Consider the following 12982-nt stretch of genomic DNA (forward strand, 5'->3'; position numbering starts at 1 on the left):
GTGGTTGACACGGCCCTCGACCGTGTCCGTTCTATCTCCTGCACTTCTGCCCTCACCCCTGCCCCTCTCTCCCGGAACCACGATAGAGTTCCCCTTGTCCTCACCTTTCACCCCACTAGCCTCCACGTTCAACGGATCATCCTCCACCATTTCCACCACCTCCAAAGTGATCCCACCACCAACCGCATCTTCCCCTCACCTCCCTTTTCAGCATTCCGTAGGGACCGCTCCCTCCACGACACCCTAGTCCACTCCTCTACCAGCCTAAGCACCCCTTCCCCTTCGCCCGGCACCTTCCTGTGCAAGCGCAGGAGATGTAACACATGCCCTTATACCTCTCCCCTTCCCACTGTCCAGGGCCCCAAACACCCCTTCCAGGTGAAACTGCGATTTACTTGTACTTCTTGCAATTTAGTATACTGTATTCGCTGCTCACGATGTGGTCTCCTCTACATTGGGGAGACCAAACGCAGATTGGGTGACCGCTTTGCGGAACACCTCCGTTCAGTCCGTAAGGGGGACCCCGAGCTCCCAGTGGCCTGTCACTTTAATTCACCGCTCCACTCCCACTCAGACCTCACCGTCCTCGGCCTCTTCCATTGTTCCACGGAAGCTCAGCGTAAGCTCAAGGAACAGTACCTGACTGTAAAAGCTTTTATAGATATGTGAAGAGAAAAATATTGGTGAAGTCAAGCGTAGGTCCCTTGCAGTCAGAATCAGGGGAATTTATAATGGGGAACAAAGAAATGGCAGACCAATTAAATATATATTTTGGTTCTGTCTTCACAAAGGAGGACATAAATAACCTCCCAGAGATATCGGGGAACATAGGGTCTGATGAAAGGGAGGAACTGAAAGAAATCAGTATTTGTAGGGAAATGGAGTTAAGGAAATTGATGGGATTGAAGGTCGATAAATCCCCAGGGCCTGATAATCTACATCTCAGGGTACTTAAGGAAGTGGCCCTAGAAATAGTAGATGCATTGCTGGTCATCTTCCAAAATTCTATAGACTCTGGAACAGTTCCCATGGATTGGAGGGTAGCTAATGTTACCCCACTATTCAAAAAAGGTGGTAGAGAGAAAATGGGGAATTATAGACTGGTAAGCCTGACATCGGTAGTGGGGAAAATGCTAGAGTCCATTATAAAAGATGTAATAGCAGAGCACTTGGAAAACAGCGACAGGATCGGACAAAGTCAACATGGATTTACAAAAGGTAAATCATGCTTGACTAATCTACTGGAATTTTTTGAGGATGTAACTGGTAGAATAGATAAGAGAGAACCAGTGAATGTGGTGTATTTGGACTTTCAGAAGGCTTTTGATAAGGTCCCGCATAAGAGATTAGCGTGTAAAGTTAAGACACATGGGATTGGGGGCAAGGTACTGACTTGGATAGAGAACTGGTTGGCAGACAGAAAGCAAAGAGTTGGAATAAACGGGTCTTTTTCCGAGTGGCAGGCAGTGACTAGTGGGGTACTGCAGGGATCGGTGCTAGGACCCCAGTTATTCACAATATATATTAATGATCTAGACGAGGGAACTAGATCTAATATTTCCAAGTTTGCAGATGACACAAAGCTGGGTGGGCGTGTTTGCTGTGAGGAGGATGCAGAGAAACTCCAGTATGATTTGGTCAGGTTGGGTGATTGGGCAGATGCATGGCAGATGCAGTATAATGTGGATAAATGCAAGGTTATCCACTTTGGTGGCAAAAACAGGAAGGCAGATTATTATCTGAATGGCAATAAATTGGGAGAAGGGGAAGTGCAACGAGACCTGGGTGTCCTTGTGCACCAGTCGCTGAAGGTAAGCATGCAGGTGCAGCTGGCGGTTAAGAAGGCAAATGGTATGTTGGCCTTCGTAGCGAGAGGGTTCGAGTACAGGAACAAGGATGTCTTGCTGCAGTTGTACAGGGCCTTGGTGAGACCACATCTTGAGTATTGTGTACAGTTTTGTTCGCCTTATCTGAGGAAGGATGTTCTTGCCATGGAGGGAGTGCAGCGAAGATTTACCAGACTGATTTCTGGGATGGCAGGAATGACGTATGAGGAGAGATTGGGTCGATTGGGCTTATACTCGCTGGAGTTTAGAAGAATGAGAGGAGATCTCATTGAAACTTATAAAATTCTAACAGGACTAGACAGACTAGATGCAGGAAGGATGTTCCCGATGGCAGGGTAGTCCAGAACCAGGGGTCACAGTCTAAGGATAAGGGGTAAGCCATTTAGGACAGAGATGAGGAGGAATTTCTTCACCCAGAGAGTGGTGAACCTGTGGAATTCTCTACCACAGAAGGCAGTAGAGGCCAATTCATTAAATATATTCAAGAAGGAGTTAGATATATTTTTTAAGGCTAAAGGGATCAAGGGATATGGGGAGAAGGCAGGGACAGGGTACTGAGTCTGGATGATCAGCCATGATCTCATTGAATGGCGGATCAAGGGGCCGAATGGCCTACTCCTGCTCCTATCTTCTATGTTTCTATGTAAAAGTTGCCCCAGACCTGAGACCTCTAAGTCGTGCCACCTGCAAATGATGGCTGATCAAATCTCCTCTTTAATGGTTGACCTGCAGTTGGTAGTCAGCAATCCAATAGTGCTCCCGCCAGGTTTCACATTCGTGATTCCCACCAGGCGTGTTTTACGTGGGAAAAGGGTTAAATTTGCAAGGGCCTGTTAAAATAGGATTATAGAGGCCACTTAGTGGTAATTAAGGGCCTTAAAGACCTGTCCGACCTGTTGGATGCGGGACGGAGTCGGGACCATCAGACACACCTGAGTTAAAATTGCTCGGAGTCGGGAAGCAGGCGGGGGGGTCCCGCCCGCCAGTTTTTGCGACTTTAACCCCCCCACACGCCTCCAAGCCCGACTCCACGCTCAATGAAAATCGAGCCCATAAGATACTGAGGGGGCACGACAAGGTAGATGCAGAGAGGATGGAAATCTAGAACGCTGGGGCACAGTTTTAGAATAAAGGGTCGCCCTTTTAGAACTGAGATGAGGAGGAATTTCTTCTCTCAGCAGGTCGTAAATCTATGCAATTCTCTGCGCCGCAGAGCTGTGGAGGCTGGGTCATTAAATACATTTGAGGTGGAGACAGACACATTTTTGCAAGATAAGGGATTGAAGGGTTATGGGGAGCGGACGGGGAAGTGGTTTTGAGCCCAAGATCAGCCATGATCTTATTGAATGGCGGCGCAGGCTCGAGGGGCCAAGTGGCCTGTTCCTGCTTATATTTCTTATGTTCTTTCCATTTCCTGTTTTTTTTTCCAGTTCTGACGAAAGGTCATCGACCTGAACCGTTAACTCTGTTTCTCTCTCCACCGATGCTGCCTAGCCTGCTGAGGTTTTCCAGCGTTTCCTGTTGTTATTTCGGATTTCCAGCATCCGCAGTATTTTGCTATCATGCTTGCTTTAGGAGTTTGTTTGCTATAGGAGTTTGCTTGTTTTAATCTGTTCTGCATTCCCAAATTATTGCTTGCTTTGTTGATTTAATTAGTCATGATTAAACTAACCAACCAGTAGGTCACTCATTGTTTCTTCACCATTCAGTTACTTTGACTGCAATATTATTAGCATTTCTGTGCCATCAATTTACTCCTAACATTTTGGTTGAAGTGCCTAACCTTTAGTTTGCTGCAAGCTTAAGATCTCATAGTGGCTAATACATTTATTAGTTCAGTTACTGTGTATATTGATACACATGTCTGCAATTAGAGGGTAGGAAACAATTTTCCTTCAGATAAAATAGCTGATTAGCTTAGTTATTGTCGCTTGTACCTTTTCAAAGAAAGGATGAGCAGTGCTTTTTCCAATGGCATTGCTTACTGAGTTTCCCCTAAACTGTTTTTGAAATCCACATGGACTCCGATTTTCTCAGCTGTCTCCCTTTTGGTGAATGATCTGTTGTTACAATTGAAATCTGTACAGTGTTAATATAATTTTCCTTCCGTAATGTCAATCAGCATGGCAGCTTGCCACTGTATTTGTTCTCACCCTACTTTTAACCTGCCTCATTATCATCATGGCTCACTCACAAGAGTAAATCAGGTTTGTCTTTCACTCCTTAGGCATTAAAGCAGCTTCAACAACTTCTTAGCCTGTTAGGCATGGCTTCAACACTGTCCTAATCAGAAGATTGAATAATATAGCTGAGGAAATAGTTTAGAAGCTTACATGTTGAACATGTCATTAGATGAAAAAATGTTTGAAAATGTTTCCAAAATGGGGCAACACAGTAGTGTGGCAAGTCAGGGTCACAACACACTGCGTTATAGACTAGTATAGAAACATAGAGATAGGAACAGGAGTAGGCCATTCGGCCCTTCGAGCCTGCTCCGCCATTCAATGAGATCATGGCTGATCTTCGTCTGAGATCATAGCTGATCTTACCAGTTCAGTACCCCGTCCCCGCCTTTTCTCCGTAACCCTTAATCCCCTTAGCCTTCAGAAATATATCCAATTCTCTCTTGAAAATATTTATTGAATTAGCCTTCACAGCCCTCTGTGGCAGGGAATTCCACAGGCTCACCACTCTTTGAGTGAAGAAATTCTTCCTCATCTCTGTTTTAAATGATTTGCCCGCTATTTTTAGACTGTGGCCCCTGGTTCTGTGCTCCCCGGCCATTGGAAACATTCTCTCTGAATTCAGCCTGTCCAGGCCTGCCATAATTTTATATGTTTCGATGAGATCCCCTCTCAATCTTCTAAACTCCAGTGAGTACAAGCCCAAACTATTTAATCTCTCTTCGTAGGTCATTCCCGCCATTCCAGGTATCAGCCTGGTGAATCGCCGTTGCACTCTTTCCATGGCAAGAACATCCTTCCGCAGATGGGGCGACCAAAACTGTACACAATACTCCAGATGCGGTCTCACCAGCACCTTGTACAGCTGTAGTAAGGTATCCCTATTCCTATACTCGAACCCCCTTGATATGAAGGCCAACATACCATTTGCCTTCTTGATCGCCTGTTGCACCTGCATGCTCTCCTTCAGTGACTGGTGCACAAGAACACCCAGGTCCCTCTGCACTTCCCCATCTCCCAATCTATTGCCATTTAGATAATAATCTACCCTCCTGTTTTTACCCCCAAAGTGGATAACCTCGCATTTATCCACATTATAGTGCATCTGCCACGTATCTGCCCATTCCCCCAACCTGTCCAAATCGCACTGTAGCCTCCTGACATCCTCATCAGAGCCCACCCCTCCTCCTAGTTTAGTGTCGTCAGCGAATTTGGAAATATTGCATCCAATTCCCTGATCCAGATCATTTATATATATTGTGAACAGCTGGGGTCCCAGGACAGATCCTTGCGGCACCCCGCTGGTCACTGCCTGCCACTCCGAAAACGAGCCGTTTATTCCAACTCTCTGTTTTCTATCCGCCAGCCAGTTCTCTATCCACGTTAATACTTTGCCCCCAATCCCATGAGCCTTAATTTTGCATGATAATCTTTTGTGTGGAACCTTATCGAAGGCTTTCTGGAAGTCAAGGTACACCACATCCACTGGCTCTCCCCCATCTATTTTACCAGTTACTTCCTCAAAAAATTCCAGCAGATTAGTCAAACACGATTTACCCTTTGTAAATCCATGTTGACTCTGTCCGATCCTTTCCCCATTTGTCAAGTGCTCCGCTATTTTATCCTTAATAATGGACTCTAGCATTTTGCCCACAACCGATGTAAGGCTTACTGGTCTATAATTCCCTGCTTTCTCTCTACCCCCCTTTTTAAATATTGGGGTAACATTAGCTACCCTCCAATCCACGGGTACTGTTCCCGAGTCAATGGAGTTCCGGAAGATGATCCTTAGAGCATCTGCTATCTCCAGGGCCACCTCCTTAAGTACCCTAGGATGTAGTTTATCAGGCCCCGGGGATTTGTCGGCCTTCAGTCCCCTCAACTTACCCAACACCATATCCCTAGAGATACTAATTTCTGTCAGCTCCTCCCTCTCATTAGTCCCTATGTTTGCCGATATTCCTGGGAGGTTATTTGTGTCCTCCTTTGTGAATACAGAACCAAAGTATGAGTTTAATTGGTCTGCCATTTCCTTATTCTCCATTATATATTCTCCCGAATCGGACTGCAAGGGACCGACTTGGGATTTTACCAGTCTTTTCCTCCTGATATACCGATAAAAGCTTTTGCAGTCTGTCTTTATGTTTGCTGCAAGTTTACTTTCGTATTCTATTTTCCCCTTCCTGATTAATCCCTTTGTCCTCTTTTGCTGTATCCTGTACTGCCCCCAATCTTCCGGTCTGGTGCTTTTTTTTGCCAGTTGATATGCCCTTTTTTTTGATTTTATGCTGTCCCTAATTTCCCTCGTTATCCACGGTTGAGCCACCTTTTTAGGTTTATTTTTATGCCAAACCGGTATAAACATGTTCTGGAATTCTTCCATTCTATCTTTGAATGCTTGCCATTGTCTCTCCACTGTCAATCCCCCCAGAAACACCACCCAATCAATCTTACCCAATTCCCGTCTCATACCCTCGTAATTCCCTTTATTTAAGTTCTGGACCTTAGTCTCTGATTCAATTTCCTCACTCTCCATCTCGACTGAGAGCTCGATCATATTATGATCGCTCTGACCCAAGGGGCCTCGTACAAGAAGATTGCTGATAAGTCCCTTCTCATTGCACAATACCCAGTCTAAAATGGCCTGATCTCGAGTCGGCTCCTCGACATATTGGTCCAGATAACCGTCCCGAAAACATTCCAGGAATTCCTCCTCCTCAGAATTTTTACTAATTTGGGTAGTCCAATCAATATGTAAATTAAAGTCACCCATGATGACAGCTGTGCTCTTATCGCACGCTTCTCTAATTTCCCTTTTTATGCCTTCCCTCACCTCCATATTACTATTTGGAGGCCTATATATCACACCCACTAACGTTTTCCTCCCCTTGCTATTTCTCATTTCTACCCATACAGATTCCGTTTCATCCGAGTTAATATCCTTCCTTTCCATTGCATTAATCCCCTCCTTTACCAGCAATGCTACCCCACCTCCCCTACCTTTTTGCCGATCCTTCCTAAATATTGTATATCCCTGGATGTTAAGTTCCCAGCCTTGCCCACCCTGCAGCCACGTTTCTGTAATCCCAATCAAATCATACTTGTTTACCTCTATTTCCACAACTAATTCATCCACCTTGTTCCTAATGCTTCTAGCATTAAGATACAAAGCCTTCAGGCTTGCTTTTTTCACACTCTCATTATGAATTAGTTTGGCCCTTTGTGTTTCTCTCCTTTGCTTATTGCTTCTCACCTTTCTACCATCTATTTCTGACTTCATATGACTTCCCTCTTTTCCACTACCTAGGTTCCCATCCCCCTGCCAAATTAGTTTAAATCCTCCCGAACCGCCCTAGAAAATATTACCCCGAGGACATCGGCTCCCTCACAGTTCAGGTGTAGACCGTCCCCTTGGTACAGGTCACTCCTCCCCAAGAACTGGTTCCAATGCCTCAAGAATTTAAATCCCTCTCCCTTGCACCACTGCTCAAGCCACGTATTTAGCTTATCTATCTTACTCTCTCTAAACTTATTAGCTCGTGGCACTGGTAGCAATCCAGAGATTACTACCTTTGAGGTCCTACTTTTCAATTTAGCTCCTAACTCCCTAAATTCAGCTTGTAGGACCTCCTCCCTCTTTTTACCTACATCGTTGGTACCTACATGTACCACGACAACTGGCTGATCCCCCTCCCCCTTCAGAATGCTCTGCACCCGCTCCGAGACATCCTTGACCCTTGCACCAGGGAGGCAACACACCATCTTGGAGTCTCGGTCTCGGCCACAGAAACTCCTATCTATCCCCCTTACAATTGAATCCCCTATCACTATAGCCCTATCCCTCTTTTTCCCGCCCTTCTGTGCAGCAGAGCCAGTCATGGTGCCCTGAACCTGGCTGCTGGTGCCTTCCCCTGATAAGTCATCTCCCCCAACAGTACCCAAAACGGTAAACCTGTTTTGGAGGGAGATGACCGCAGGTGACTCCTGCACTACCTTCCTGCCTTTACCCTGCCTTTTGGTCACCCATTTACTGTCTGAGCTAGCCTTTACCTGCGGTGTGACCAACTCACTGAATGTGCTATCCACAACATCCTCAGCATCGCGTATGCTCCAGAGTGAGTCCATTCGCAGCTCCAGCGCCGCCATGCGGTCCGCTAGGAGCTGCAGCTGGACACACTTCCTGCACACATAGTTGTCAGGGACAGTGTCCCTGATTTCCCACATGGCACAGGAGGAGCATGACACGGGTCTGAGCTGCCCTTCCATGACTTAACCCTTACAATACCTTTTTATTTACTACGATTTAGCTTAATTATTGAATTCTACTTAGAATAAGTTTGTGAAAGTACTCACCAACCAGTCACCTACCTGTTTTCTGGTGTTGTATTTTCACTGCCGCCTCCTGTCCTGGAACCTTTTCCACCTAGGTTAGGCTCCTGAAATAAAATAAATTGAACCTACCTTTTCAACTTCCCCTAACCCCTAAAAGGTTAGAGGAGGTGGAAGGGTGGGAGACACTACACTGTAGTGTTTCGGGTTTAGCAACAGCTCCACCTATATAAGTATGATAGGTACCCCTGCCTATGATCCTCCATACAGTCCCAGCTTTATGGTAGTGAGATTTCTTTGACTAAAAATAAGGTTGTTCCCCACAAGGAAAGTCACAGGGTGCTTTAATGCAACTCCTTGCTGCCAGTTTCAGAAAAATACTAGCAAAGGGCTCATGGCAAGTCACTCATCAACGATGGTAATACCGTTGAATGTCAAGAGGAGGTGGTTAGACTCTCTTTTTGGTGATAGTCATTGCCTGGCACTTGTGTGACACGAATATGACTTGCCACTTATCAGCCCAAGCCTAAATGTTGTCCAGGTCTTGCTGTATGTGGGCACTGACTGCTTCATTATCTGAGAAGTTGCGAATTGAACTGAACACTGTGCAATCAACAGCAAACATCCCCACTTCTGACCTTATGATTGAGGAAAGGTCATTGATGAAGCAGTGAAAGATGGTTGGGCCTAGGACAATGCCCTGAGTAACCCCAGCAGCGATGTCCTGGGGCTGAGATGATTGACCTCCAACAACCACAACATGGGTCAACTAGGTCAAAATCCTGGAACACCCTCCCTAACAGCACGTACTGCAGCGGTTCATGAAGGCTGCTCACCACCACCTTCTCAAGGGCAATTAGGGATGGGCAATAAATGCTGGCCTTGTCAGCAACACCCACATCCCATAAAAATGCATATTTTAAAAAAAATCTTCCTTTATGCTAGGTATGACTCCAGCCAGTGGAGAGTTTTCCCCCCGATTCCCATTGACTTCAATTGTACTAGGGCTCCTTGATGCCACACTTGGGTCAAGGGCAGTCACTCTCACCTCACCTCACCTCTGGAATTCACCTCCTTTGTCCATGTTTGGACCAAGGCTCTAATAAGGTCTGGAGCTGAGTGGTCCCGGCAGAACCAAAACTGAGCATCTGTGATCAGATTATTGATGAGTAAGTGTCGCTTGATAGCACTGTCGATGACCCTTTCCATTACTTTGCTGATGATTGAGAGTGGACTGATGGGGCGGTAATTGGCCAGATTGGATTTGTCATGCTTTTTTGTAGACAGGACATACCTGGGCAGTTTTCCACATTGTCGGATAGATGCCAGTGTTGTAGCTGTACTGGAGGTGCAGCTAGTTCTGGAGCACAAGTCTTCAGCACGACAGCCGAGATGTTGTCGGGGCCCACAGCCTCTGCTATATCCAGTGCACTCAGCCGTTTCTTGATATCACTTGGAGTGAATAGAATTGACTGAAGACTGGCTTCTGTGATGGTGGGGACCTCAGGAGGAGGCCAATATGGATCATCCATCTGGCACTTCTGGCTGAAGACGGTGCAAACACTTCAGCCTTGTCTTTTGCACTCACGTGCTGGGCTCCACCATCATTGAGAATGGGGATATTCATGGAGCCTCCTCCTCCCGTTAGTTGTTTAATGGTACACCACCATTCACGATTGGGTGTGGCAGGACTGCAGAGCTTTGACCTGATCCGTTGATTGTGAAATTGCTTAGCTCTGTCTATAGCATGGCTGCTTCTGCTTTTTAGCATGCATGTAGTCCTGTGTTGCAGCCTCCCCAGGTTGGCACCACATTTTTAGATATGCCTGGTGCTACTCCTGGCATGCTCTTCTACACTCCTTATTGAACCAGGGTTGGTCCCCTGGCTTGATGGTAATGGTAGAGTGAGGGATATGCCGGGCCATGAAGTTACAGATTGTGGTGGAATACAATTCTGCTGCTGCTGATGGCCCCCAGCGCCTCATGGATGCCCAGTTTTGAGCTGCTAGATCTGTTCTGAATCTATCCCATTTAGCGTGGTGGTAGTGCCACACAACACATTGGAGGGTGTCCTCAGTGTGGAGGCTAGACTTTGTCTCCACAAAGATGGTGCGGTGGTCACTGTTACCAATGCTGTCATGGACAGCTGCATCTGCGACAGGTAGATTGGTGAGGACGAGGTCAGGTAGGATTTTCTCTTCACGTATTCTGAAATTTACGCTGTTTTTCTATCCTTTTTACTCCCGGTTACAATCCTGACCTTCATTCCTCACTTTTAAACAGACTGTAATTATCATCATTTATTGGTAAGCTTTTATTATATCGGTAATCACATTTCATCACCTTTTATCCTCTTGCATTTTATCAGTTACACTTCATCTTAATTGCATTGAATGACATCTGTTTCATAGCTCTTCTGCTTGATTAGATCATCTGCCAGTTAATACTTTGTCACTATGTGGAATCTGATTAGACATATACATACTGTATATGGTTTGTATCAAACTGCACATTTATGTCAACTTGGTTATGCAGTACCTGCTGCATCTCAGCACTCATCACAGTATCTTGGTAATAAGCTGTAGGTTGCAGTATCTCATCACACCACAGGCCTGTCTCATTGACCATATCACACCCTTAGTGGGAAATAGTTAATTCCCTGTAGTCAGTTGATCTGTAGTTGATGGCCTGATTTATATAAATTTAGGAGCAGGTAAATTCATCATGCCCTCATGCCAGTGTAGTTCCTTTTTCACTCTTCTTGCTTAGAAAGTGAGGAAAATGTGTTAAACCTAATGTAGCATTAGAGATTTCCTTCATTCTTCATTTCTTTAGGACAGGTCTTTGACGTCACATATGTTTATCATCAGTTATCTACAGCCTGCTGTCTTCTAACTCCATTCCCTGTCGCAGGATTTAATCACTCATTGTCAGAATCAGCTCCACTATGTGAAGATGCAGTTCATCCCTTTCCCTGAAGAGATGCTGCCTCACCTGATCTTGGATTTACTTTTCCAGCTTTTACATTGTCCAGGTTCTGATTTCTTTCTTTCCATCATTTTTTAAAAACTTTATTGTGCTGTGTTATAGAGAGAACAAGAAGTTTATTTTGACAGAAGTTTTTTTTGTTTATTTGTTTCCTGTACATTCATTTCCTCATATGCCAACCACTGCTGCCCTGCCACCCCCTCTCCCCCGCCCCCCCCACCCCAAACAAATACACACACACACACACTGGGTACTTGGCAGGCACAGTGTACTTGAAGGGGTGTGCTGCACCTGTGATGAAGCAGTAGCATGTGGCATTCCTATTCTGGGCCATTAGTATGGCCTGGGCACATTGCTGGCACAGGCCTGCCCTTTGGCAAGCCAAGAAACAGGAGTGCAGCTGCAGGCCTGAGTGGGGCAGGGGGAAGAAAGTACCTCAGCTGGGAGTTCCTTGTGTTCTTTTCGGGAGCTCGCAATGAGGGCAGGGAGGCTAGGAAATAACTCTGAAAATTGGACTGCTGTTGAAATACCAACTAACAAATGCAATGCTTGGTACATAAATACAGACATACTTGACTGAATTGCAAGTCCAGATGCACACTGCAGGGTGCTTGACAGCAGAAGATCATTAGCATTGCGAAACTAATTATTCATTCATTTTGTTCTTTTCTTTATCCATTTTTACTTTAAAGAATGCACATAAACTGATAGGCACAAGTCCAGAACACACACAGAGGATGGGCCGTTCGTGACAACAGTTACAACACTGTAGTATCATCATTAATCAGCGTTTTCTTTCTGCATTAGGGTGGTGGTTAGCAAAGCAGTAATAATATTAAGAAAAAATATAGATTTTGTAAGAAACTGTTATGTAATCTCATATTACCTCCGATAAATATTATTTGATTGCCTACCTAATATATCGAACACCTATTCACCTTTACAGAGAAAAGGGCAAGAGATGGAGTAAGAAAAAATGTTAGTGCTGTTGGCATCAACTTTCATATTTTCATTAACAGCAAAAATCATAAGTCCCTACCATTATAATATTTTGAAAGTATAATTAGAGACAACATGAATTATGATTATTAACTAATTTTACATTTGTACAGTAGAATATAGATTTTGTGGTATAACTCAACAAACATAAATCCATTCTTTTGACATTTGGAGACTAGAGCTAAGACCACCAGTGGTCTAACTTTATGTAACCATGAACTGTGATATTTCTTTATAAACTTTCCATTATAAATTACATATGAAATACATAATATTAAGCACTATACATGCCACTTAATCAAACAAGAAGAATCCTGTTGACAAGTGTGGTTTACAGGCAAAGTATCATCGTATCAGGATGTGTTTGATCAGTGAACAGTCATTTTCCTTAATTATGTGCAAAGTTATACAAAGTCAACAGAAGTACCGTTTGTTTCTGTGTTGCTTTTTTCCATATACAGTATTGTCAGAAACATCTAATTAACTCTTAACATTATTTCTGTGCAGAATATGAGGGCTCGGGAACAGAAAGACGCCAAAAACACGTGAAGTGTGGAAAATGCAAGTATGGGGCTGAATGTGATGAAGATGCAGAGGATGTCTGGTAATTTATCTATCAAAACCTACAACAGTGGC

The 12982-nt window shown here is 44.7% G+C and overlaps 1 protein-coding gene across 1 annotated transcript in view; it reads left to right on the forward strand.

Moving 5' to 3' along the window:
- Window positions 1-12982, forward strand: part of LOC147117200 (tomoregulin-1-like) — a 367875-nt gene that overhangs the window by 230228 nt on the left and 124665 nt on the right. Inside the window, 1 exon segment of the mRNA XM_085987985.1 lies at window positions 12854-12950. Within this exon segment, the coding sequence (XP_085844111.1) occupies window positions 12854-12950 (97 nt within the window).

Source organism: Somniosus microcephalus, chromosome 5 (assembly GCF_052327205.1).
Source record: "Somniosus microcephalus isolate GS21.2 chromosome 5, FLI_Smic_1.0, whole genome shotgun sequence".
Classification (NCBI taxonomy): domain Eukaryota; kingdom Metazoa; phylum Chordata; class Chondrichthyes; order Squaliformes; family Somniosidae; genus Somniosus; species Somniosus microcephalus.